Below are 27,576 nucleotides of genomic sequence, written 5' to 3' on the forward strand. Positions count from 1 at the left end.
TACTTATATAATATATAACCGGTTATATATTATAGTTATATAATATACAATTAGTTTTATAATATATAACCTAGTTATAATAACTGATACTCTAGTGCATATTGACAATACATTTTAAATGGTGAGTAATACCTTTCTGGCCTCAAAAAGTTAAAACAGTTTCCAAAATTACTTTTCACAAAGCTAGGAAAGTACATTGACCTAGGTCAGCATGGTACAGGGGAGTACCTGTCCTAAAATGTACCCCCAAAAGACACTGCACCTGGATTTTAATTAAGAAGTTGTTATTCTAAGGGGATCAAGATAAAAACACGAACTGAGTTTCTAAATTATATTATTGACAAACTCCACAGAGGTTCAAAAATGGAAGGTATCTTGGATGAAGATAGCAAGATCCACAAAGATGAAGGGACTCAACTAACATCAGAGAAAGAACTTGGGCAATATTTTACTACATAAAAGGCCTCCATCAGGGCTGGGCAACTTGCAGAAGGCAAGGCAGGCAAATTCTCAAGATAATATCTGGTATAAAGGATTTCCAGGAACAAGCAGCCACTTTGGTGCTTACAGATCTTGCTGAAGGTACAGATTAGGCAACAGGCTGCCTGACAAATGTCCATCTGTCCCTTAGTCTCCCCAAATGGGAGAAGCATGCAGGAAACAAGGGAGAGGCAAACTTTGGCCATAGACCAACAAGAGTTTAAAAGGATTACAGGCTGAATTCATCCTGGGCGTGACTGTGAACCCAACTGCCCTCCCCCTCCACTCATGCCCTGCCCAGCACCAAGGCTATAGTAAATAGGATGGCTTCAACATGACATGACTCCCAGAAATCACTGATTCATGTACAAATCAGATGTATGGACTGTGCCTTCAAGAAGAGTATGGTGCTCCAAGCATACTCATTTAAGTCCTCAGTTTGGCCTCTCTAGGGGTTATCAATTCATAGGTATTCTATAAACACTAAACTAAGTGTATTTAATACCAGATGGATGGTGAATATCAAGAGAAATAGTCTTTATCCTTGAGGAACATACATCTCTTGTTGAGGAAATGATTCATGTATGCATCTAACTACTAGAAAAAAAAATTCAAAGACAATATGGAATGAGTGCCATCCTGTGTACATAAGAACAGCAAGCTTCTGAGTAAGAAAAAGGAAAGAAAATAAGGAGGTCCCTGATTCACAGTATATATGATTATCAATATGTGTTCAAACCTAGGCCAAAACTTCAATACTGAAGAAGATAGAGGAAAAACACTAATAAGTTAATCGCATGAACAATTGCAAAAGTTTGTAAACTCCAATTCAGCAGTGAGAGCTCAGAACAGTCTAACTCCCATTATAGTTTCATAATGACAGCACTGTACTTGGCCTCACAAAATTTAACTGCTTCAGAAGAGATAAAAATATGACTCAGATAAACAGACCTAGTTTCTTTGCTAGGTTTGAATGTGTAATTTCAGTAGTCAAATTTCTCATGATTTTTGACCATGAACAAAAATTGTTCATTGGCTTCAGTTGCTTAGATTCCCAAGTCACTTATGTTTTTATACATATTTTATATGTCATAATGACATTGCAAAATGGCAAGAAGAAAACTAACTTTCTACCTTAATTTGTCCCCCACCCTAATTTGCCTGTTTAGCTTCTTACTTGCCTAGCCACCTAATCAATGGCTTCTGGAACATAAAACTCACATCAGATTTTTATTTCAGGTAAAACTGAATAGTCTAAAAGAGAATCTAGCAAGGAAACTTACTCAAACCTAGCAGAGAAAAAGAAAATAATCACATGTTAAATGGAAAATAAGCCACATAGGCGAAATTCTTGAATATGTCCAATTGCTTATGCAATAGAAAAGTTACATGAAGCAATGCTGTTTCTCTTACCCAGCAGTTAGAAAGAGCCACTGTTACTAGCAAGCTATAGAAAACTAGGACTCCGTTTACCACCACCAAGGCCCAAAATGGCTTAGAAGACTCAGGAGACCGGGGAGATGGACAAAGATGTTTCTCTGCAAAATAGAATAGAGTAGATTAAATGATATGGGAATGGCATTTGAGTACATTTCCTTCCTTCTTCCCAGGGCAGAATGTGAGAGGAAACAAAATACGCAAAATATCACTAGCTTAGCATGTGTAGACCTCCTGTCTGGTTTTCCTCTTTGGGAGTTAGCCAACCCCCACCACTGATCATGACCTAGTTTTCAAGACTGTAGCTGAAAACTGTTACTTGAGAGCAGACATTGGCCAAGTGGTACCTTACCTTTCACATGGATAATGGTGCCGTTACTCTTCTCATTGTCTATGTAAGGAGGAGGATAAAGAACCTCAAGTTTGCAGAAATAAATATCTGTTTGGTTGACATACAGATCCTGGAGGTAGAAAGTCACTGTTTCATTGCCTACTTTCACGGTGCAGTTGAATTCCTTATTTGTTGACTGAAGGGGATGGGAGTGGTTTCCATTCACAGCACAGACCTCCACAGCGCTATCTGCTCCCTTATAAAGGGATGCCCGGAACTCCTTTGAGAAGAGGTTGTACGTGTACTTGCAGCTGAGGTTGACCTCATTGTCGTTTACCACAAGCATGGGCGACTGCTTCACCAAAATCTTGTTTTCTGGAGGGGGAGAAAATTATTTGCTTAAAAAAAGAGTATGCTAAGTCACTTCAGTCATGTCCGACTCTGTGCAACCCCATAGACTGCAGCCCACCAGGTTCCCCCATTCCTGGGATTCTCCAGGCAAGAACACTGGAGTGGGTTGCCATTTCCTTCTCCAATGCATGAAAGTGAAAAGTGAAAGTGAAGTTGCTCAGTCCGACTCTTCGCGACCCCATGGACTGCAGCCCACCAGGCTTCTCCATCCATGGGATTTTCCAGGCAAGAGTACTGAAGTGGGGTGCCATTGCCTTCTCCAAAAAAGAGTATAAAGACTTAAAAAAGATAGAGAGAGAGAGATAGGGATAAGAGGAGAGACAGAGGGGAGAAGAAAGCACTGATAGTTTGGACTCCATCCTAAGTTCTATTTGTTTGTCACGAGCTTGCTTCATGGGCTTCTCAGGTGGCTCAGTGGGAAAGAATACACTTACCAACCCAGGAGACACAGGTTTGATCCCTGGGTTGGGAAGATCCCCTGGAGAAAGAAATGTCAACCCACTCCACTATTCTTGCCTGGGAAATCCCATAGGCAGGCTACAGTCCACAGGCTTGAAAAAGAATCAGACATGACTTAGCGAATAAACAACAGCTTGCTTCATAAGCTGCTTCCTCTCTTTAGTCTCAATTTTTTAATACATTGTGACTGCTGAGCAAAATAAAAATTCTAGGTTTATTAACTTTCTCTAAGTGAAAAATGGATGAGAAACGGGATGTTAAGGTTATTCAAAAGTTAATATAGGTAACATATGTAACTAGTATTAATAATTAATAATAGTATCTTTGTATGATTTCTTAGATTTTGAAGCGTTTTTCAATATAACATCTCATTTTTTTCTTCCTCCAGTTCCACAAGGAAGGAGGGCATGTATCATAAGATGAAACTGAGAACCAGGGCTACTTTGTAGTAAAATTGGGACTTAAAGACTAGCTCTGACTAACAAACCATGCTAACTTTCTAATTTGTAAGTAATTAAAGTAATGGAACACACACAGAAAAAAGAATATAAGGACTTTTTTTTTCTGAAATCAAGATATGTTAATTAACAAACAGATCTCCAGCAAAGACTTTCTCTTGGCAGACAAAGACACAGGAGCTCTTTGGGAGATAATTACACTGAATGTTTACATTTTGATATTATTTTCATTCTCCTTTGAATGGAACAGTGGAGTAAGTGGGAAGGCACTTGGAAGGCAGAAAGTGGCCTTCTGTTGGTATTGAACACCACAGCTATGCATTTGGAATTTTTTAATCTATGCTGAGATTTCTAACATGCTAATCATGCTTAATTGTATTAATTTACTAATCAAGTGGTTTACTTGAAAGTGGCTTTTAACACCTGACATAGATAAACAAGTAGATTTGTATTGATATTTTAAGCTATGATTCATCCTTTTATGAAGGAATTTAAGTGTTTTGAAACATTTTTACTTTATTGTCCATTCCAAGAATAGGATAAAGAGGTAACAAAAATGTTACCCAACAAATTTATCCTCCATAGCAAATTCTGAAGGCAACCTTCCAAGACACTTGCATATTTATTTCTTTAAATCACAGAAGACGGAAGAGGCCCAAGAGGCCCACAAGAGTTATTTCTCTAGTCTGTCTTCTACCTTTATGTTATCCTCAGTAAATGATCAAAGAATTTGGAGACCACCTAGTTCAGTCTCTTCACTTTTAAGCAAAGAACCTGAAATCTGCATAAGGGAAGAAAGCATATCTATTCTCTCTTGTTTTTTTCCCCACTATATCCCCATTCCCTAGCACATGACATTATATTCCCTTTTTTGGTAGTGACTATATGAGGCCTAGAGACATTGGATGATCTACCTAATATCACTGAGCAGATGGTGAGCAAAGTGAAGACTAAATCCCAAGTAAATTACAATCACTTGAAAAATAGGCCACTGAAGCACTGAGAGTCAACTTTGTAACCAAGACTTTCCAAAATTATCTAAAGCAATAAATCACTTGGTGTCTTTGATTCCAATTTCAACACAAAATACTTTTTTTTTTCCTTTTGCTTTGAGGTATACTAACAATTGTCTACCTATTTGCATTTTTTGAAAAGGGTTATTTGAAGCAATACACCCACATATCCATACTGAAGGGTCAATAAAATAATCTCTTACAATGAAATTTACAGTTGAAACTGGATTTGAATCCGTGAAAGTTATGACCAACCTAGATAGCATATTAAAAAGCAGAGACATTACTTTGCCAGCAAAGGTCCGTCTAGTCAAGGCTATGGTTTTTCCAGTGGTCATGTATGGACGTGAGAGTTGGATTGTGAAGAAAGCTGAGCGCCGAAGCATTGATGCTTTTGAACTGTGGTGTTGGAGAAGACTCTTGAGAGTCCCTTGGATTGCAAGGAGATCCAACCAGTCCATCATAAAGGAGATCAGTCCTGGGTGTTCATTGAAAGGAATGATGCTAAAGCTGAAACTCCAATACTTTAGCCACCTCATGTGAAGAGTTGACTCACTGGAAAAGACTGATGCTGGGAGGGTTTGGGGGCAGGAGGACAAGGGCTCAACAGAGAATGAGATGGCTGGATGGCATCACCGACTCGATGGACATGAGTCTGGGTGAACTCCAGGAGTTGGTGATGGACAGGGAGGCCTGGCGTGCTGAGATTCAGAGGGTCGCAAAGAGTCGGACACGACTGAGGGACTGAGCTGAACTGAACTCAAGTATTTTGTTTCTGCTTTGGGGAAAACAAAGCTGCATAGATCACTAATAGATTTTCATCTCCTGTACATGCCTGCATGCTCAGTCATGGCCGACTTTTTGTGACCCCCATGGACTATATAGCCTACCAGGCTCCTCTGTCCATGAAATTTTCCAGGCAAGAATAATGAAGTAGGCTGACATTTCCTTCTCCCAGAGGTCATCCCAACCCAGGGATTGAACCTGCATCCCCTGCATTGGCAGATGGATTCTTTACCACTAAGCCATGACATCGTTCTCAGTCCTAGTTGTACGCCAAGAACCTGGCCCTGGGGACTTCCCAGGGAGAAGTGGTTGAGAATCTGCCTTGCAATGCAGGGGACTCTGGTTTGATCCCTGGTTGGGCAACTAAGATCCCACATGCTGCAGAACAACTGAACCCAAGTGCCCCGAAGCCTAAACACCACCACTAAAGAGTCCATGCGCTGCAAGGAAAGATCTTCCATGATGCATGGAAGATCTCGCCTGCCCAACTAAGACCCAACACAGTCAAATAAACAAATAAATACAATTTGTCACAAAAGAAGAAAAATATGTGCCTGACTCCCATTCCTAGAAATTCTAATTTAATTGGTTAATGCTGGTGGAGGATAGATTAATTCTTTTCATTTTTTATTTTTTATAGCTTATTAAGATATAATTCAGCTTCCCTGATAGCTCAGTTGGTAAAGAATCCACCTGCAATGCAGGAGACCCTGGTTCAATTCCTGGGTCAGGAAGATCTCCTGGAGAAGGAATAGGCTACCCACTCTGGTATTCTTGGACTTCCCTTGTGGCTCAGCTGGTAAAGAATCTGTCTGCAATGCAGGAGACATGGGTTTGATCCTTAGGTTGGGAAGATACCCTAGAGAAGGGAATGGCTACCCACTCCAGTATTCTGGCCTTGAGAATTCCATGGACTACAGTCTATGGACCTGCCTCTTGAGAAACCTATATGCAGGTCAAGAAGCAACAGTTAGAACTGGACATGGAACAACAGACTGGTTCCAATAGGAAAAGGAGTACTTCAAGTCTGTATATTATCACCCTGTTTATTTAACTTATATTCAGAGTACATCGTGAGAAACGCTGGGCTGGATGAAGCACAAGCTGGAATCAAGATTGCTGGGAGAAACATCAATAACCTCAGATATGCAGATGACACCACCTTTATGGCAGAAAGTAAAAAGGAACTAAAAAGCCTCTTGATGAAAGTGAAAAAGGAAAGTGAAAAAGGCTTAAAGCTCAACATTCAGAAAATGAAGATCATGGCATCTGGTCCCATCTCTTCATGGGAAATAGATTGGGAAACAGTGGAAACAGTGTCAGATTTTATTCTGGGGGACTCCAAAATCACTGAAGATGGTAACTGCAGCCATGAAATTAAAAGACGCTTACTCCTTGGAAGGAAAGTTATGACCAATCTAGATAGCATATTGAAAAGCAGAGACATTACTTTGCTAACAAAGGTCCGTCTAGTCAAGGCTATGTTTTTCCAGTGGTCATGTACAGATGTGAGAGTTGGACTGTGAAGAAAGCTGAGTGCCGAAGAATTGATGCTTTTGAACTGTGGTATTGGAGAAGACTCTTGAGAGTCCCTTTGACTGCAAGGAGATCCAACCAGCCCATCCTGAAGGAGATCAGTCCTGGGCGTTCATTGGAAGGACTGATGCTAAAGCTGAAACTCCAATACTTTGGCCACCTCATGTGAAGAGTTGACTCATTGGAAAAGACCCTGATGCTGGGAGGGATTAGGGGCAGGAGGAGAAAGGGACAACAGAGGATGAGATGGCTAGATGGCATCACCAACTCGATGGACATGAGTTTGGATAGACAGGGAGGCCTGGTGTGCTGAGATTCATAGGGTCGCAAAGAGTCGGACATGCCTGAGCAACTGAATTGAACTGAATTGAACTGAACAGTCTATGGGGTTGAAAAGAGTTGGACATGACTGAGAAACTTTCATGTTCAAGATATAGATCATATACCATAAAACTCGCCTGTTTTAAAAGTTCACCCTTTTAAGTATACAATTCGACTTTTTATTACAGTCACAAAGGTGTGAATGGATCATCACTATCTGATTCCAAAATACTCCCCCCAAAAAATCTCATACCTATTAGCTGCCCCTGCTCATTCCTTCTTTTTTCCAGCCCTTGGCAATCACTCATCTATTTTCTGTCTCTATGGTTTACCTATTCTGGAATTTCATATAAATGGGATCATGCAGTATGTGTTCTTTTATGTCTAGCTTCTTTCACATAGCATGTTTTCAAGGTTGATCTATGTTGTACCATATATCAGAACTTCATTCCTTTTCGTGGCCAAATGATATCACACTGTATGGATATACCACATTTTTTTTCATTGATCAGTTGTTTCCACTATTTGGCTATCTTATGAAGGCTGCTATGAACATGTACAAGTTTTTGTGTGGATGAACGTTAACAGTTCTCTTGGGTGTATGCCAGGAGTGGAACTGATGGTCATGATGGAAACTCTATATTTAACTTGTTGAGGAACTGCCAAAATGTTTTCTAAAGCAACTGCACCATTTTACATTCCCACCAGCAGCGTATAAGAGTTCCAATTTCTCCACATGCTTTCCAACACTTGTTGCTGTCCATCTTTTTTTTTTTTTTATAGCCATCTTAGAGTTGTGAAGTGGTATTTCTTTATGGTTTGATTTGCATTTCCCTGATGACTAATGATGCTGAGCATTTTTTCATGTACTTGTTAGCCATCTGAATATCCTTTTTAGTGAAATGTCTATTCAGATCATTTGCGCATTTACCTGAATTATCTTGTTAGTATTGAGTTGTCAGAGTTTTTTACATATTTTTGATGCACGTTCCTTTATCAAGATATGTGATTTACAAATATTTTCTCCTGATTCTGTGTGTCGCCTTTGGCATTAGTTTAATAGTTCCCTCAGGTGATTCTAATATTCAGTCAGGATTGAAAACTGCTATAGCCTAACAGAGTTCTCAAGCTGACAGCACATTAGTCACCTGGGAGCTTGAGAAACTCTTGATTCTCGGGCCAATTAAATCAGAATCTTTGGGTATAGGACCCAGGCATCAGTATATTTTAAATTTCTCAGGAGATTCTAATGTGGCTTAACAGTTGAAACTCATTTCTTACCCCCAATTCATGGGCTTCCACAAGCTTTTCCAACCTCGTTTCCTCAAACCGAAACCCTCCAGGTTAGCCAGATCACCTAAGGTACCTTCCCAGGACACATTGTGAGTGCCTCTCTGTGTACTTTTCTCAGTGACTCCTTGGCCTACAGTGTCTCTCTTTTCTTAGGTCTCAAAATTATCACTCTCTGTTCTACATTTTGAATATCTCTTGTTTCAGAGGCTTCCAGTTGTTTAGCTTTTGATCTGCATGTATTTTCTCTATACCCCTAGTTTCCACGTCTCCTTTGAGCAAGGACAAGAGGTTACACTTTTTTGTACAATACTGTCTGAATAAGGGAGTCTCATTAAATAATTGACAAGTGAAAGATGGTGATAAGACTGTACCATTCTTAGCAGCTAACTCTGCCTAGTATCTCATTAAGTCCTTATTCAAAATCTGTATCTCAATAGCAATTTTAACTTCATTTATTATTCACCCTAACAAATACTCGCTAAAAGCACTTGAGAAGTTAACATGTAAAGACTCCAAAAGTTCAGCTTGTCTTGATAGGAAAATCCAACTCATCTTTTGTTTTATCTTCCATGGCCTTTTTCTTTGCTTACTTAGAAAGAATTACTGAGTTGTTTCTGACTGGAAGAATCAACCCCAGCAAGAAATGCTAGTATTGCCACTCCTGTTCAGGTTAGGTATCTGTATTTCTGCCTATTGAGTACCCCAGGAAGTGTGTTTCCATGACTAATTACTTGAATTTTGTTCTAATGAGCATTCAAATTCTTCCTGATATTCCTTTGAAAGCTGATGTAAGAAAAAAACCTGAGAGTAGAATTTCTTTGCAGAGATTTTTTTTAAAGGAGGGTGCAGAGGCGGCCGCATGGGCAAGACAACTGAGTAAGGCTAAAGAGAAATCCTGGATCACTGATCAGTTTGGCTTCCTCCTCCCAGTACCCACAGTGACATGGAGAGGGAAGGAGGGAGAGAAGCTCAAGCATCTACACTCCAGGAGTTTGCTTAGTGCATCTTGATAACTCAGGTGTGACACCCTTCCAAGATGCACTGGGAGAGAGAAACCAATTTCCCAAAGGGGAGCAGGGCTCAGCTTCTATCCTTGGGCAGCTCAGAATCTGGTGGGGAAGAAAGATACATAAACAGACAGCTCCTTTTTTCCCCTTTAATTGGAGGATAGTTGCTTTACAATGTTGTGTTGGCTTCTGCCGTACAACAATGTGAATCAGCTCTAAGTATACATATATCTCCTTCCTCTAGCACCTCCTTCTCACTCCACCTCCCATCCCACTCCTCTAGGTCGTCACAGAGTACAAAGCTGAGCTCCCTGTGCTGTATAGCAGCTTCCCACTAGCTGCTGTATTTTACACATGGTAGAGTATATATGTCAATACTACTCTTAATTCGTCCCACCCTCTCTTTCCCCCACTGGGCCCACAAGTCCGTTCGCTATGAACAGTTACTCTAAAAACAGAGGCACAGTGATCTGCATTAGTAGGGGCAACAAGGGAACCAGCTAAAGATTTCCGGATGAGCTGACTGCTGACCTGAGTTTTCTAAGGATTATGCAGATGTTGATTCAGCACATTTTTATTAAGTAAAAGTTTCCTAGCTGAGTCTTTGTTTTAGGGGATGTGGGTGAGGTAGGGGACTGTGGGAAAGATAAAGACAAAGAGAAAAATGCAGAGTAAGGCAGGTGTTGGGAATTGCAGCCACCTCCATTTGCTGGACCTGAGTTGTTAAAGACAAGGTTGGCAAAGTGAGCACAGTTCATAGCTTGGGCTCTCTCCTGCAGATGATGAGGACCTGCTGAAGGAGTTTAAGCAGAAGAGTCATAGATACAAGTTTTCATTTTATATAGATCCCTGTAGCATAAATGTGGAAGGTCAGTTTAAAGAGAACAAGAGTGAACATATGGAGACCAGTTAGGATGCAATTGCAGTAGTCTAGGATCACTTTCCTGCACTGGAGAAGGAAATGGCAACCGCTCCAATGTTCCTGCCTGGAGAATCCCAGGGACTGGGGAGCCTGGTGGGCTGCCGTCTATGGGGTCACACAGAGTCAGATATGACTGAAGTGACTTAGCCGCAGCAGCAGCAACAGGCAAGAGATGATAAGGGTCTGAACTACGGTTACAAAGAAGTGGATGAACTCAAGAAATACTTACAGGCTAAAATTGGCAGAACTCAGCATGGGCTTAGATGTGGTGAGTGAGGGAGTTAAAAATGCTGTCCTCAGACCACACAGACCAACCAGTAAGTGACCCTGTTTTCCTTTTGCCTATGTCTTCATTCATTACATGACCAGAATAGACAACTCAATAACTGAGGGGAACTTTGGACGTCTGGGCTGTGAGGAAAACATTCTTCCAGCCTAGGGGATCATTGCAAAGAAAAAGCAAATTCCCTCAAAGCTTCCCAGGCCCACAGTCAACTCCGTGGAGCTTAGTCAGTATTTGCTCTTTTTCAGAAGGGAGAAGCAGTGGTCCTCCTCTGCTTTCCTTCACAAAGCATAATACAATGAGAGAAATCAAAGATAGATTTTCTTTCTGTTCATCATGAAACCTCCAATTCAGACCTCAGCAGTGTTATTAATGATCAATGAGATTTCTCCTGAGCCCACTCCCCTCCAGTACTACTTCAGTTCAGTTCAGTTCAGTCGCTCAGTTGTGTCTGACTCTTTGCGACCCCATGAATCGCAGCACGCCAGGCCTCCCTGTCCATCACCAACTCCCGGAGTTCACTCAGACTCATGTCCAGTACTACTTAGGGAAGAGCAATGCAAGATCCTAGTATTTAGGCTAGCTGTTCCTGTCAGTATTCTCCTGGCTGATGGCTTATCCAGCAATTGAGCAAGGGAAGGAAAAGTGCCTTCTTTCATGACCCTTTGTACCAATATTTTCTTGAGAAAAAGCTCAAAAAATGGTTAAATGGCCATTTGAGGGAAAAGAGATAACCAATTTATCTGTCAAGGTTTACTTTCCTCTCTCTTCCATATCAGCACATATCTTTTAAAGTTAGCAGCTATGCTTGAAGTAGTTCATTTAATATATGCCAGAGTGGACAACAGCCTCCCAGTGTAAGGTTCAAGGTGAATTCATTCTGGCCAGCAGAACCTCTTGTTTTTCAGCGTGTATAGCCTTATAGTACTTGCTCCCACCTTGGTTCATTCATGTCCATCATTCAGAGAAGCCTAAGTGAGAAACCAGTTCATAGGACTTCAAAATCTACATCTGCTTTAGAGAAACCCTCAAGGAAGGAGATTACTTTTGGTGGTAGAAAAAGACAATCAGTTGTTCTAAGTGATATTGAATATATGTCATCACTATGACTTCCCACAGACACAGTAATTCCGATTCCTCTTACTTTTTTCTTAAAATGGAGCATGTGTAAAAAATGCGCACCCCTTACTCTGTGATACTAAAGTAATAACAGGGATCCAGCGAAGCAACCAAAAACCGGAACCCCAAATGACATTTGGATTTGATACACATTTTGATTCTCTGAGTTTTAGGGATCCCACAGTACTTCAAATAATTTAGGACATATTGTAAAATTCAAGGACCTATCTAGACTCAGAAGAAGAAACCAAATAAATATTTAGCTTCCCCATACTAAGTTCTGTTCGGTTCCTTTTTGCTTTCCAGTTAGTGTTAGGAGTGGAAAGCATCCTTCTCAGGTTAATTTTTTCTTAGCAGACCCACCCTTTTCCCTGGAAATAGTTGGTTTTCCATCTTGTGAGTAGTTAGATAAGGTCTACCTAGGTCAAACCTACTAGATTAAAAGAGAGACATTGTCAATCCATCAGTTGTACTGGCTTCTGATCTCAAAAGATTGGCTTGATTGACATGTCTCTAATTGAATTAGCAAGTTGTTTTGATGATGAATTTAGTGCTTTGCTTTTCAAAGCCTTTCCTAGCAGCTAACCCAGCTAAAGGTGTGGAGACAGGAAGCAGTAACCTCAAACCTCTTTCCCTCACAACTCCTCCTTGACAACAGGCAACATGAAGAGTAAGATGGGAGGTGAGAAGGTACTTATCTGCTGCTTATGAGCAAGGCAGTGAGAATTGAAAGATTTCCCACAGATAATCTGTGAATTTTGTGATATAGCTGACTTCTGGAAAATTGAAAGTTGCTTGTGCTTCCATGAGAAAGAGGGGAAGGGAGCTTGGTTACCAAAAACAAACCAAACAGAACTTTCCCTTTTGGCCTATTGTAAATAGGCCAATTACTATAAAAATAAACAATGCTCTGAACAGGTGGAGTGGATAACCATCTCTAAGGTGTGGTTCCAAACACCAGGGAAGGAACCCTGACCCTAAAGGACACTCCCCACCTGTTCAGTTAATGCTTTGATTTCAAAATAAAGTGAAGCCTAAAATGCAATGTGGGAAACACATTGACAAATTAGTACCTAGGGTCTATATTCATAGAACTACAAAGTGCTTCTCCTAGTTTATTTCATATGAGCTCCAGATTAACCTGTGAAATACAGGACAGTCATCTTTACACCCATTTCGTAGATGAGGAAACAGGTCCAGAAGGCCTAATTCTTCCCCAAGGTTCCTAGACAAGTATGTGACCCTTAGGACTTGGTTCATGCCTCAGGACTTCTAGTGTTTTTTTTTTTTTTCTTAATTGAAGGATAATTGCTTTACAGAATTTTCTGGTTTTCTGTCATACCTCAACAAGAATCAGCTGTAGGATTCTTGTCAGCTATAGGAGACATGTCCCTTCCCTCCCAAACCTCCTTCTCATCTCCCTCCACATCCCACCCTTCAGCCTGTCACAGAGCCCCTGTTGAGTTCCCTGAGTCATACAGCAAATTCCCATTGGCAATCTATTTTACATATGGTATTGTCAATTTCCATGTTCTATTCCCTCTACTAGTTTGCATCAAAATTTCAACATAATTTCAGTGATTGTTTCTGCTGCTGCTGCTGCTGCTAAGTCACTTCAGTCGTGTCCGACTCTGTGCAACCCCATAGACAGCGGCCCACCAAGCTCCCCCGTCCCTGGGATTCTCCAGGCAAGAACACTGTAGTGGGTTGCCATTTCCTTCTCCAAAGCATGAAAGTGAAAACTGAAAGTGCGCATAGTCTTGTCCAACCTTTTGCGACCCCATGGACTGCAGCCTACCAGGCTCCTCCATCCATGGGATTTGCCAGGCAAGAGTACTGGAGTGGGTTGCCATTGCCTTCTCCAGTGATTGTTTCTAGACCTTCTCAAAGTTGGACCTGATAGTTGGATGGCACACAAGTGAGAATTAGGGAGGAGAATACTGTTGAGTAGAGGAGTCGGTGGAGGGGGAAGAGGACAGGACCAAGATAAGTTTCATTTTCTACCCTATTTTCCCGGAGCACCATCCTATAAAAAGTACTCAGCTGGAAAGAAAGTTGGAGGTGATCTCAGCCAATCCCTTATTTTCAGAAGAGGCAACTGAAAACCAAGGAAGGAAATGGCTTTCTAAACAAGGTCACACAAATTCTAGAAGAGATAAGATATAATTTATGTATTCATGATTCTAGGACTAGTGTATTAAATCATGAATGAATAGAAAACCAATTTTGTACTTTTAGCAAGACTAACTTGATTTCATGGTCATATTTAGAAAAAGTCTGTCACCAAACTCACTTTGTCTCTACACAAAAGATCTTGCTTACGATGTCAGAGATTACCTAAGGGTCATAGATAGAGCCTAGACAAGGCCTACAGACAGGATTGTCACTGAAATGTCTCTTATCAGTTATTTCAGATCCATAAGCAATAATTATGCCATGAAACAATTCCATTTCAGCTTGCCCAAATGTCCAAGAGAGTTTGAACACAAACATTAGTCACAAAGTCGCTTTCAGTCTATACTTCACTGGGCAAATCCTAACTTCAAGGCCTTTGTGAATTACACTTATTTGTCATATTTAATTTACAATATTCCATCTTTCCACTTCTTTACCATAGCACCATAGAGAAATCCAATGGCATGCAGAAGCTGGTGAACCAAAATGGGAATAGACAGCACTTAAGACTGAAGGCTGTAAGGAAGCACTAAAGAAGATAGAATACATGTTGGCTTTTTTCTTTTGTGGTCGTTTGTAAATAGTGCATTCTTTTCACTTTTTTTTTGTTGGTGTATAAATGCTTCACAATGTTGTGTTAATTTCTACTGCACAACAAACCACATCAGCTATGTGTATACATATATCCCCTCCCTCTGGAGCCTCCTTATCTCCCAGCTTCCCCCGCTCTCCCACTGCAATCCCACCCCTGCTGCTGCTGCTGCTGCTGCTAAGTTGCTTCAGTCGTGTCCAACTCTGTGCGACCCCATAGACGGCAGCCCAACAGGCTCCCCCATCCCTGGGATTCTCCAGGCAAGAACACTGGAGTGGGTTGCCATTTCCTTCGCCAATGCATGAAAGTGAAAAGTGAAAGTGAAGTGGCTCAGTCGTGTCAAACTCTTAGCGACTCCATGGACTGCAGCCTACCAGGCTCCTCTGTCCATGGGATTTGCCAGGCAAGAGTACTGGAGTGGGATGCCATTGGCTTCTCCAACCAGGCTCCTCAGTCCATGGGATTTTCCAGGCAAGAATACTGGAGTGGGTTGCCATTCCCACCCCTATAGGTTTTCAAAGAGCACAGAGCTGAGCTCCCTGTCCTATACAGCATACATGTTTCTTCCAACATCATTTTTCTTCAGAACTTCTCAAGAACTTCACTGGGGCCCATTTCTGTCAGGAGGATCCGCTGGAGAAGGAAATGGCAACCTACTTCAATATTCTTGCCTGGAAAATCCCATGGACCGAGGAGCCTGGTGGGCTACAGTCCATGGGGTCCCAAAGAGTCAGACATGACTGAGCAACTAATACTTTTTTTCTGAACATCACAATCAGAGTTTCTTCTGCCATTCAACAATCAGATTGTAAAGATCTTAATCACCTTGTTTCCTTTTTAAAAATTTTTTAGCATGTTAGGCAGGAACCAAAAAAAAAAAAAAGAAATCCTTCTCTTCTCAACCATCTTGCCCTGTGATGTTTGTGAACATACTGTGAAGATGACGCTGGTTCCCCTGGCACAGAACACCTCCCCCTGACCACAGAGCTGGTAAAGTTACCGTAACTTTCCTCTAAGCACATTTCCTGTTCATGCCAGGGATACCCTTCCACACGTGGCCATCTGACCACTGACTCCTTTTTCAGGCTCCACAAGGGGCAGGTGGCTCACAGTCCAGCCCATTATTTGCTCAGGAACTTAGAAGACAAACGGTGCTTCCTTGGAGGTCAGGGACACCCAGCCATCTGAGGCTCTGGTAACTCTAGCTGGTGGCTTGGTTTCACACAGATGTGAGAAAGAACACAAAACATTCAGACTACAGCGTCTCTCACCATCCTTGTCAATGAAAACAAAGAGGAAAACAAAGCTATCAAACTTTGAAACCCTCCAGACTCTCTGAAATCCATATTAAAACAGGGAAATAAAAAAGGGGGTAATTCACACGATGTTTCAAAATAACTTTGGTGTCATTTCATCTAGTTTTCTATTGATTGTCATCTTGAAACTCTCCTCATTTTCATAAGGAATAAATATTGATGGGAAGCCCCTCCCATCAAAAGGGCTTTGAAAAAGCATAGTCCATGTATGTATACTTTGTCTCATTCAGAAAACAGCACACTCAAAACTGGGCAATAGGAGGTAAGTAATTTATAATAATAATAGAAAAAGACTGTTGACAAAGGTTTGGAAGCACAAGATATAGTATCAGTTTGGCCAAAACGTTCACAGCTTACAGAAAAACCCAAATTAACTTTTTGGCCAACCCAATACTAGAACCCATAGCTAAAAGCGGCCGAGTTATAACCACCCCCAGATCTAAAGGGACAAGGGGAGGGCAAGGTTCCCAGAATCAGAAGGAAAAGAGAGTCACGTAAAGGAGGCCACCATGACAGAAGCAATGACTTCTGTAGGGAAAACAGTCAAGCCAAGCCACCAACCCTGCCCGGGATTGTGTAAGCACCACTGTCAACTTATATGTGTACATTAAGTCTTACCAAGAGCAAGTGTGACTTTCAAACAAAACCTAAAGAGACCTTAGTTCAAACAAGTACCTACAATGACAGATGATAATAGAAACAGAAATAGAAGCTTCTATTGGCCCTCACCAGTCTAAGCACCACCTTTAGCCTTGATCTGTGTTTTCACACAGCCGGACACTATACTGTAGAGGACAGTCGTCCTTGGCCTTTTGAAAATTTGCTGTGCTCCAGGCAATTGTCAGAAAGTAACTCAGAGGTCAGAGAGGGACAAAAAGTCCCATCCAAGCACCTAGATCTAAGGCTCTAATTCTTGAGAGAGAAAAATTATCAATACGATCAACGAATACTTTCTGAAAAGAAATTTTGATGTGTCAGAAAATTACTCTTTGGTATTCTGACTTCTACCTTGACAATATCAAGCTTTCACTCAGCAATTAAGTAATGGGGCCTACTGTACTAGGTTTCTGGGAGATGGGAAGATGTAAAGATGCAGTGTCTCCCTTCTAGGAGAGATCCTAAGGCAGCTTCACAATTAGCTATGCTCCAAAGCCAGGTACAGTGTGTGAGGCCTGTAGAGGGTCACTAACAGTTGTGCAGGAAGAGCCCTTGTTTCCAGACATGAGTCTGCTTTTGTGAAGACTGGGGTTTAACTGGGCCATGAATTTCTGGGCAAATATAGACAGGCTAAGGTGAAGGAAATGCCCTTTAGTGTAAGGGTTTATTGGGGATCAGCTGAACACTGTATCTACATAGAAGGAAAATAAGTGAAGATGCCTGATGCCTCATGGCGAGCTTTTGATGCCAAGAAAAAGGCACATGGATTTTACTAGAAAGACAATGGGAGACACTGAAAACACCTGAGCTGAGACTAAGGTAGTAAGTGCTGCTTTGGCAAGGTTAGCACAACAGCAGGGAGTGCATTAGCCAGGAGTGAGGATGGGGCTGAGGCAGAGACGGGTAAGATCTAAGCCAACCGCATCACTGTGAGCTCCTAGGGCCTGAGGCTCAGAGGCAGCAGCTGAGATAGAAAGGGTGGGCCAGGTGTTGGTACTGGGTTATGCTTGGTGATGGTGAGCAGGAATCAAAATGACATGTAGCTCATGGACTAGAGAGACCAGTGACAAAATTAGCTAAATGAAGAGAGGAAATTTGCTTGGAAAAAAGCTGTTGGGTTTTACACATGTTGTGTTTGAAGGGCAGGTAAGGCATCCTAGAGGAAAAGTCCAGGAGTTTGACGAGTTGGACTAGAGCTCAAGAAAATCAAAGATAGACTCATACATTGAAATGTCATCTATATTAGGGCAATAGTTATTATTAAACCTGCTAAATAAACACTGCCTGTACCATAATCCATCCCCACCATTCAGAGACACTACCCAGCCACATACATACAAAGCAACAGAAACTTGAGTGGTGGGACTTTTCTGGCAGTCCAGTGGTTAAGACTTCACCTTCCAATGCAAGGGGGTGTGGGTTCAATCCCTGGTCGGAATGCTAAGATCCCACATGCCTCGCCACCAAAAATCCAAAACATGAAACAAAAGCAATATTGTAACAAATTCAATGAAGATGCTTAAAAAATGGTCAACATCAAAAAATCTTGAAAAAGAAAAAACTTGAGTATGATGGGACTCAGGCTCCACCATCAAGGCTTTGCATTATCCTCTCAGCTCCTAATGCTGGAAAGATCATCTAAGAGGACAACATGACAGGGCATCTTAATTTATATAAAAGAGTTACTTATGACAAAAGTTGGAGCTTCCTAGTGGCTCAGTGGTAAAGAACCCACCTGCCAATACAGGAGACACAGTTTCAACCCCTGGGTCAGGAAGCTTCCCTGGAGTAGGACATGGCTACCACTCCAGTATTCTTGCCTGGAAAATTCCATGGATAGTGGAGCCTGGTGGGCTGCAGTCCATGAAGCTGCACAACTGAGCAACTGGGCATGCATGATACCAAAAGCCACCAGACCAGTCTAAAAGTCAAACTTTGTTACCCTAAAATGTTGCTTATAGTTCAAGTGGTAGGTAACCAGGATTTTGTAACTTTCTACATAAGTATTATGGCAGTAATTCAGTTAACAGATGCCCATAGGTGTCAATGAGCTGGTGTATTAATATATTGTATTCTAAATACATATTTTAATCTGGTAACCAAATCTTGGAACCTTGTTTTCCTCCTGAGCCACCATCATTCTGAGTCCTCATTCAAAACAACTCTGTAAAGAAGACAACAGTACATTTTTCCTGTTTCTTTCTCCCTAAATCTTTGAGTGTGTGTGCTCAGTTGTGTCCAACTCTTTGTGACCCCATGGACTGGAGCTCACCAGGCTCTTCTGTCCATGGGAATTTTCCAGGCAAGAATACTGGAGTGGGTTGCCATTTCCTACTCCAGGGGGTCTTCCTGACCCAGGGATCAAGCCCTCATCTCTAGTGTCTCCTGCACTGGCAGGCGGGTTCTTTACCACTGCGACACCTGAGAAGTCTACACCTTTGAGAAGTCTGCTTAGGGTCACCTTGACTCATTCAGAATCTTCTAGGTAAGTCATCACCTGGAAGTTTGAAAAATAATTAGTGTTAAACCTTAGCATATGTAGGAAGATGGGGATTACAAAGGCAATATTGTTCCCTGAAGCCCTGCTGTCATTTCTGAGCATATTAGCATCTAAGACCCTGATTCACAATCTCTCCAATTTCCAAGGTGACCAGTTACAGTTCTTGTGTTTTCTCTATTATAAGAGCATCCACAAAGGGGTGTGATGATCTGGTTGCCTTGCTAGAGATAATAAAAGCTAAACCTTTTATTCCATTTAAGAAGCATTTTTAAGCCAGAAATAGACCTGAGATGTCTTCTTGTCCCAATCTCGTTGTATATCAGATGAGGAAATGAAGGCCTAGAAAAGTTAAGTCATAGTGTAATAAACTAAAACTCTTCATCATATTCCCCTCTCTTGATAAATCAGGGGTTTTAGCTTTTGAGTTTGGAAAAAGAATAACAGTCACATTCTCCCTAAAGCCAAGGGCAAGCCACCTTGTCCTTCCTCTGAAAAAAACAAACAAAACAAAACACAGATGCCAAGATTAACGTCCCTGACTGGAAACTGGAGCCCTGCCCATGATGCTGGGCAGGCTTGGTCTGAACCTTGTGATACTGTTATCAAAGCTGTGAGCTGAGGCCAAGTCTAGCCACATGTACAGTTTTGAAGACTCAAGCAAATTTACGGTACAAACCAACTAACTCTTCAAAGTTAAGGTATGTACTGTCCCAGTCACCATTGTTGAGATAGGTTTAACACAATGACCCTATCTTGAGAGAAATCAAATATACATATATATATATATATATAATTATATTTATACACATACACACACACACACACACACACACACGCACACACATATCTATTTCACAAATGTTTTCCATGTCAGCTTTGCCAGTGTGGAATCACTCATCTACCCTGGCTTCATCCTAACACATCTCTCCATCTATAAACCTCTTCCCTTCCTCCCATTCTTCTTAGACCATTCTTCTTAGTCCATTCTTCTTTCCTCTCCTCTTTCTGATACTCCCATTCTCCAAATCTCCATCCCCATCTCCTCAAAGAAAATTGCCTCCATTCTCTTGTTTTTCTCTCTCTCTTCCTCTTTTCTTTCTTAATAGCCCTCTCTCCCTACTACCCATGCAACACACACACACACTCAAGACCAACACGTGGCTCCTTCCACATGTCAAATGTAATTAAGTCATTTGGCTTGGAAACATTACATATGGACTATGTACAAATCACTGTGATAAACACTATAGGTGATATAAGTTCCTGATGGTCTTCACTTTATCTAGAAATTTCCTCTCCTATTCACTATCTCATTTTTATCCCCCTCCATCTCTTTTCAACCCTTTGAAGAGTTATCTTCCTTCACCATCTCTGCCTAAACTCAAAAAACCCCAAATGGCCTCCTTTCAGCCAAAATCAATAATCTTTCCAGGGCTTCCCTGGTGGCTCAGTGGTAAAGAATCCACCTGCCAATTCAGGAGACATAGGTTCAATCCCAGGCTCAGAAGGATCCCCTGGAGAAGAAAATGGCAACCCACTCCAGTATTCTTGCCTGGGAAATCCCACGGACAGAGGAGCCTAGCAGGCTACAGTCCATGGGGTCACAAAAGAGTCGGACATGACTTAGCAACTAAACAACAGCAATGACTTTGTGCGTCTGTGTGTGTGTTATTCACTCCTCCTTCCCTTATACAATCAATGTATTAACGGTTGCCTCTTTTTGAAACTCTTCTTCTGGCTCTGGTGACATTCCATGAGCCTCATTCCCCTCTTCTCTCTCCAACACACTCTCTGTGCCCTTCACTAGCTCAGCCTCCTCTTCAGCTAAGCCCTAACTAGGCCTATTTTCCAAACTTCATTCAACTCTCTGTTTTTCTATAGTTGTCCCCTCTCCTTTCTACTAGCCATCAATTTCCATCACTTCAGTTTTATTCCAAAGTTGAGGATTCCTAAATGTTTTCTTCTTACTTGGTTCCCATATCTTCAGCTATGTACTGGACATTTTTCTGACATCTCAAGTCTTTACTTCAAACTCAGTACATCTAAACTTAAACACTGTTTTCCTCCAAAACTCAGTTGAACAACAAAATCTTGGTTTCAGGTGGTGACACCACCATTCCTCTTAAGCCAAAATCTTGACATCATTCTTTATCCCTCCTTCCCTTTCACAAGCCAGGTACTAAGCCCTAAAAAGATCTACTTTCAAAATATCTCTCAGAATAGTCACTTCTTTCTATTTCCACCTTTGCCCAAATCCTATGACCCTCTTCCTGACAAAGTGACAGAGTGACATGATCTCCTGGTCACTAGTCTCCATACATTCTAGATCATCCTGCTTCTGCAAACTGTCAGCTGCTTCCCAATGTCTTGAAAATGAAGTTTTAATTTTCATTATGAGCATTCAATCCTTTTGACCCGACTTAAACCCACCACTCCAAGCCTCTATACCTTCAGACTGGCCGTCTGTTCCAAGAACATGGAATGATAATCCTGGTATAATTTCTTCATCTGTATTTCTTCTCCTTCCTGAGGCAACATAGCATTGGTAAGAACATGAATCCTGGAGCAAGAGTGCCTGGACTGACTCACTGATTAGCTGTGTGACCACAGATAAGTTGTTCTATCCGCTCCATGCTTCAGTTTTCCCATCTTACGACAAGATAATCACTGTAACTACTTCAAAGGATTTAGGGAAAGAATAAATGATTAATACAGGGAAGGCCAGATAAAACAGTGTATGGAACATTATAAGTGTAAAATAAATATTAGCTAGCAATTATTATTAATAACATCATGCATTCACATCTTATCTAGCTTTAAAGTCCAGCTTAACTCCCAGATTTCCATAAAAGCTTCTATATTAACATTACTAATTATTTTACAGGCTTCCCTGGTGGCTCAGAGGGTAAAGCGTTGGCCTGCAACGCAGGAAACCCAGGTTCGATTCCTGGGTCGGGAAGATTCACTGGAGAAGGAAATAGCAACCACTTCCTCTTTTTAGTTCGTTCATTTCCTTCTTCAACAAATATTTGCCCAACATCCACAACACATCCTGCACTATACATAGTTTTGAGGTTATAAGGATGGATATGATACAATCCTGTCTGTTAGGAGCTCACAGTCTAGAGGAAAAAAACAGATGTGCCAGCACACAATAATAATTTTAGGAATCCTGATGAGGAAAGAAGTCCCTCCCTTTGCCAGGTAGGGTCTCAGAGAAGAACTTCTTAGGTGAGAGGAGTAGGGAACATAATGGATTACAAAAATAATATATGTAAATCCATTATAGCATCAAATAGTACGATGAAGTAGGAAACTGCCAAGTTTTATTTATCTGTTTCCAGCTGTTATATCCTGTTATATAGAGTCTTTCCAACTAGAGCTGAAGTCTCTAAAAGCACAGAGAACTACTTAATTACGGAAGCAATTCTTGTATGCTAATTAAGTCTACATCTCTTTTCTTGTTTTTATATTCCTTCAGATCCCAATAGAAACTGAAATATAAGAGAGGTTTAACAGATATGTTAGATTTAGTTACACTCCCATTGGGACTCCTCTTACAAGACCATAGGAAAGACTGAATACCAAGGGAATGCTTCCTCGGGGAGATGGATCTTGCACTAAAGACTTAAAGTGAAAGTCAGTTAGGGTTTGGATGCATGGAAAGGAAGCATGCATGCTCAGTCGTTAAGTCACTGCTGACTGTCTGCAATCCCATTGACCATAGCCCACCAGGCTCCTCTGTCCATGGGATTTCCCAGGCAAGAATACTGGAGTGGGTTGCCATTTCCACCTAAGACACCCATGGAAAGAAAGAGGGAATCCAAAATGGAAACAGCATCAGAAAGGTCATAAACATGGAGTACAGGTGTGTGAGACAGTGAAGAAAGCCACAATATAAAAAAAGGGTTAAGGATCTTATATTAGGGTATGAAAGGAGATAGATTAGGTAAGTGAAATGGGTCCAGCCTAAAATGCCAAGAAACATTGCAATGTCATCTTCTAGTAGCATCTTCCAGGAACCATCAACACAACTTCCTTTTCTATAAATTGAGAGATGTCTAAGTTTCCTCCCATCTTTAAAAAAAAGTCTGTGGTTGAATTCAGCAATTCTATGGATGCTTCAGCTTATACCTGTTTTCCTTAAAATCAATTAGTATAGATAGGAAATCATTCACAGTGTTCCTAAATTGAAAGAGAAAAAAAATTCTGGAAAGATTTCACAATTCTCATTTTTAACTTCACTGAAGCTCAAACTGGGTTTTGTATCAGTCACACAACCTAAAACAGCATGTTGTTATCGTTTAGTCCCTAAATGTTTTCCAACTCTTTTGCTACCCCATGGACGGTAGCCTACCAGGCTCCTCTGTCCCTGGGGTTTCCTGGGGAAGAATACAGGAGTGGCCTGCCATTTTCTTCTCCAGGGCATCAATCCAACCCAGGAATCAACCCCATGTCTCCTGCAATGGCAGGCGAATTCTTTACCCCTGAGTGTCCAGGGAAGCCATAGAAGATGTTAATAAATACCTGTTGAATGATAACATTAAGATCTGCCTTCCCAAGGCGTAAGAAGGAGCAGACACTTCAGAGAAGAATAACTTACTAACACCCCTGGTAGTCTCCCCAAGAGCCTTATGGTGGGAGGAAACATTCTTCTCCTAAGATTCCATTCTGACCCACTTTCTATAGGACAGAGTCTGTGAATTAGAAATGGAATCCTCCTGGACTAAACATTCCTGAAGCTGGTCTAAATGATGTACCATTCTTACTAGTCCTGTTCAATTTCAAAGCAAGTCATCAGGCTTACACAGAAGCTGCAAATACAGCCACAGTGATGTTCTGACACTTCAGTTCAGTTCAGTTCAGCCGCTCAGTCATATCCGACTATTTGTGACCCCATGAATTGCAGCACGCCAGGCCTCCCTGTCCATTACCAACTCCCAGAGTTCACTCAAACTCAGGTCCATCGAGTCCGTGATGCCATCCAGCCATCTCTTCCTCTGTCGTCCCCTTTTTCTCCTGCCCCCAATCCCTCCCAGCATCAGGGTCTTTTCCAATGAGTCAGCTCTTTGCATGAAGTGGCCAAAGTACTAGAGTTTCAGCTTTAGCATCTTTCCTTCCAAAGGACACCGAGGACTGATCTCCTTTAGAATGGACTGGTTGAATCTCCTTGCAGTCCAAGGGACTCTCAAGAGTCTTCTCCAACACCACAGTTCAAAAGCATCAATTCTTCAGTGCTCAGCTTTCTTCACAGTCCAACTCTCACATCCATACGTGACTACTGGAAAAACCATAGCCTTGACTAGATGGACCTTTGTTGGCAAAGTAATGCACACGTCAAATATCCCTAAGCAATGAAAAGCACAACTCTCTATCTTTTCAAGTTAAAAAAAAATCACCCACCTAAGTTCTTAGCAGGGGAATCTAAGTCATTGTTAAAAATGTAAGATATGTCCATAATTAATATTCTTGTTTGAGTGAGTGGGTAATGACTAGGAGTTACTCTTATAATCAATACATTACATGGTAGATTGTGAATCAACAAGGTGACTCAGATATGCAGAAAGGGGCTCACGATTAGATTAGAGATCAGAGTGAGCTGCGAGTGGGTGACTCTTATGACACCATCAGGAACTATAAACCTGGTTACCTTGGCAACCAGAGTCCCCAAGATAATGAAGATGATGACAAATGAAAAAGATGACGGTAATGGTGATGCAGAGATAAAGTCGCAGCTCAATTAAGTAAGAAATTCACCACCACCACTCCCTTCTCAACAATGAAAATATAAGCTAAAATAACCTGAATGGTCACACATAGACTGAATTAAGATGCCTAGGAAATTAGTATTGAAATCCTAATGTCCAAGAAGTCTAAACTCTTTCTCATATCCTCTAACAAGTGGCTGAGTAGCCCTTGAACGTATCCAGCCCACCTCTCTTCTACTGCTGAGAGTCATCAAAATGAGAATTTAACAAACAAGCAATTAGATACCTACTTTCCATGGGGCCTGGGTTACCTTACTTCCGGCTTCAGGGACCAATTCTCATACAACGATTCTCAGACCGAAAACTCTAGGTACAATTTTTTTTCATGACAACATCATGTCATTGACCAAAAAAGAGTTAAAGAAATTACCAAAAGAGACACAGATTCCTTAACACGTCTTAGAAAACCAGAGACCCCTTCAGTCTGTCACATAGCCACCTAGCTGTTAACTTTTTTTCTCAAGTTCAACATAACCGTCTACTAAGAAGCGAAGTCCCAGCCTCTGTGAACTTTCATAACCAAGAAACTTCTTTTAGAAAAAGGCAAACAAAAATTGAACCAAGATGAAAAGGAAAAAGGATAAATAACTGTGCTTTCAGAGGGCCTGCTCTCTGATTTTTAGACAAGAAAGTCTGCAGTGAAAATTGTGTATCGTTATCAAAGCCAATACGTGTGAATAAAGAGCTATTGTTTTAAAGATGATAAACCACAAACGGCATTTTCTTCTGGGATGTTGGTGGCATAATAATTTTCATTTTGTAAATGTCAGCACATTGCAAGCAGGAAATACTTGGAGGAAGATAGCCACACATGATAAAAGCTGAATGGTAGCCATGTGGCATTTTGACACGAGAATAGAATAAGGATATTAAAAAAGAGGATGGTGTATGTTTAAAGGAGAGACAGTGAGGTCCTCCCCCTCCCCATAGTAAAGGTTTGAATGTGGGAGCTTCAGAATAACCATTACAGATTCATTTCTTTTTCTAATCTACCTGTGAAAATGACTCATCCTATTTCCTGGTATTGATATATTGGCATTAATTTTACAATCCTTGCTATAAAAGTTCTTTCTGTATGGCTGCCTTTAAAAAAAAAAGTATCTTTTGGGTGTAAGAACAGAGTAAAACAATTTTTTTTTAATTTTTAATTGGAAGCTAATTGCTTTACAATGGTGTGTTGGTTTCTGCTGTGCACCAACATGAATCAGCTACAAGTATACACGTGTCGCCTTCCTCTGGAGTCTCCTTCTTACCCCACCTCACATCCTACTCCTCTAGGTGGTCAGAGCACCGGACTGAGCTGCCCGTGTTGTACAGCAGCTTCCTATTAGCTATCTATTTTATACATGGCAACGTGTATATTTCAGTGCTACTCTCTCAATTTAAAGCAAATTATTAATTGCACTTTGGAAATGTCCATTAATTTTACTTGAAATGACAGAAATCCCAGTCAATTTTTAGCAGTCAGAATAGCTGGCTACTGTGTATTTGTTGCCATATAGACACAGCAGCCTTGCATTTTCCGTGTCCATCTTTCTCCCTAACTTCCCCAAGCCCAGCCTCAGAGCAATACTTTCCTGAAAGAAGTCAATGACTTTTGTGTACAACTACCTCGAGGGGTCATTTGCTGAACTAAAAATAAAGTCTTTAATTACCTTGTTTTGCTGATGGTTTTTCATTAAATACCAATCATTTTCCTGCCTTCTGTGCCTCTCTCAGAAAAAGAAATGCTGTGGGGACTAGAGCAGCACCAGAGAAATCAATCGTGTTCAAATTGGCCATTTTGGACACTTGCCTTGCTAAGGTCAGGGAAGAAACGAAAAGAAATGCTCTCATTGAAAAAAAAAAAATGTGTTGTCCTGATTTTTGCCTTCATATTGGATGATTGGCTTGCTGGAAAAAATAACCAATATTAACTGAGAAATCGATGAACAATACTATGTATTATAGGTACCCTCCTTCTATCGTCAACCACAAATTGTTTCCCTTTCAAGGGCCTCCAGTTCTAAGCTGGATTCATATTACAAAGTCAACAAAATCCTCTGTTGTGGATCTCAACTGCACAATTATCCAGTAAAAAAGGACATGCCATGTTAGTAAAGGAATTGTGTCGGTTAAAGTTTTCTTATGCTTCCTAAGTCACTCTTCTTTAATTTTACTCTAAAGATCTTTTACAGTGTCATTAAAATCATGAAGAATCAGGTTCAGGTTTGACCTTCATAGGATAAATATTTAAAGCTATGCTGTGAGACAAAGAGTTAGAACATTAAAATTGGTCCAAAAAACTGTCCTTCACACACAGACACATGCACACCTCTCAACACAGAGATAGCATTAGTCTTTCACAGTCCACAAGAGGATGGCTACACTTTGACCAGAGAATTTCCTTAACTGCAACTTTTTCAAAGAGGAGAGAAACAAAAGCACATGGAAGATTTTGCACCACTGATTAGAAGGGACCAGACATTTTTGTATGTTGTAATTATTTTTTCTCATAAGTTTTCTTACTGAAAGAGGCATTCTGAAAGTGCCTTCTCAAAAAAAAAAAAAAGAGAGAGAAAGAAAGAAATTGCCTTCTCTACCCCTTCCCTACTTCGTTAGATGGCCACTCAGCACCAAATGTTAAAAGTGATTTTGGAGGGTGAACTGGCATTTGAAACATAGATATACCTCAAGTCAAAGACAGTTTCCATGTGTATGATCTTTTCACGG

At 41.0% G+C, this 27,576-nt stretch overlaps 1 protein-coding gene across 1 annotated transcript in view; it reads right to left on the reverse strand.

Annotated features, from left to right (window-relative positions):
* The window catches only part of CD28 (CD28 molecule), a 36,193-nt gene that overhangs the window by 6,701 nt on the left and 1,916 nt on the right, over positions 1-27,576 (reverse strand). Inside the window, exons 2-3 of the mRNA XM_040228731.1 lie at positions 2,270-2,623; positions 1,894-2,018 (exon numbers count right to left, since the gene is read on the reverse strand). Coding sequence (XP_040084665.1) covers positions 1,894-2,018; positions 2,270-2,623 — 479 coding nt within the window. The remainder of the gene's footprint in view (positions 1-1,893; positions 2,019-2,269; positions 2,624-27,576) is intronic.

This window comes from Oryx dammah, unplaced genomic scaffold (genome assembly GCF_014754425.2).
Source record: "Oryx dammah isolate SB20612 unplaced genomic scaffold, SCBI_Odam_1.1 HiC_scaffold_27, whole genome shotgun sequence".
Lineage (NCBI taxonomy): Eukaryota > Metazoa > Chordata > Mammalia > Artiodactyla > Bovidae > Oryx > Oryx dammah.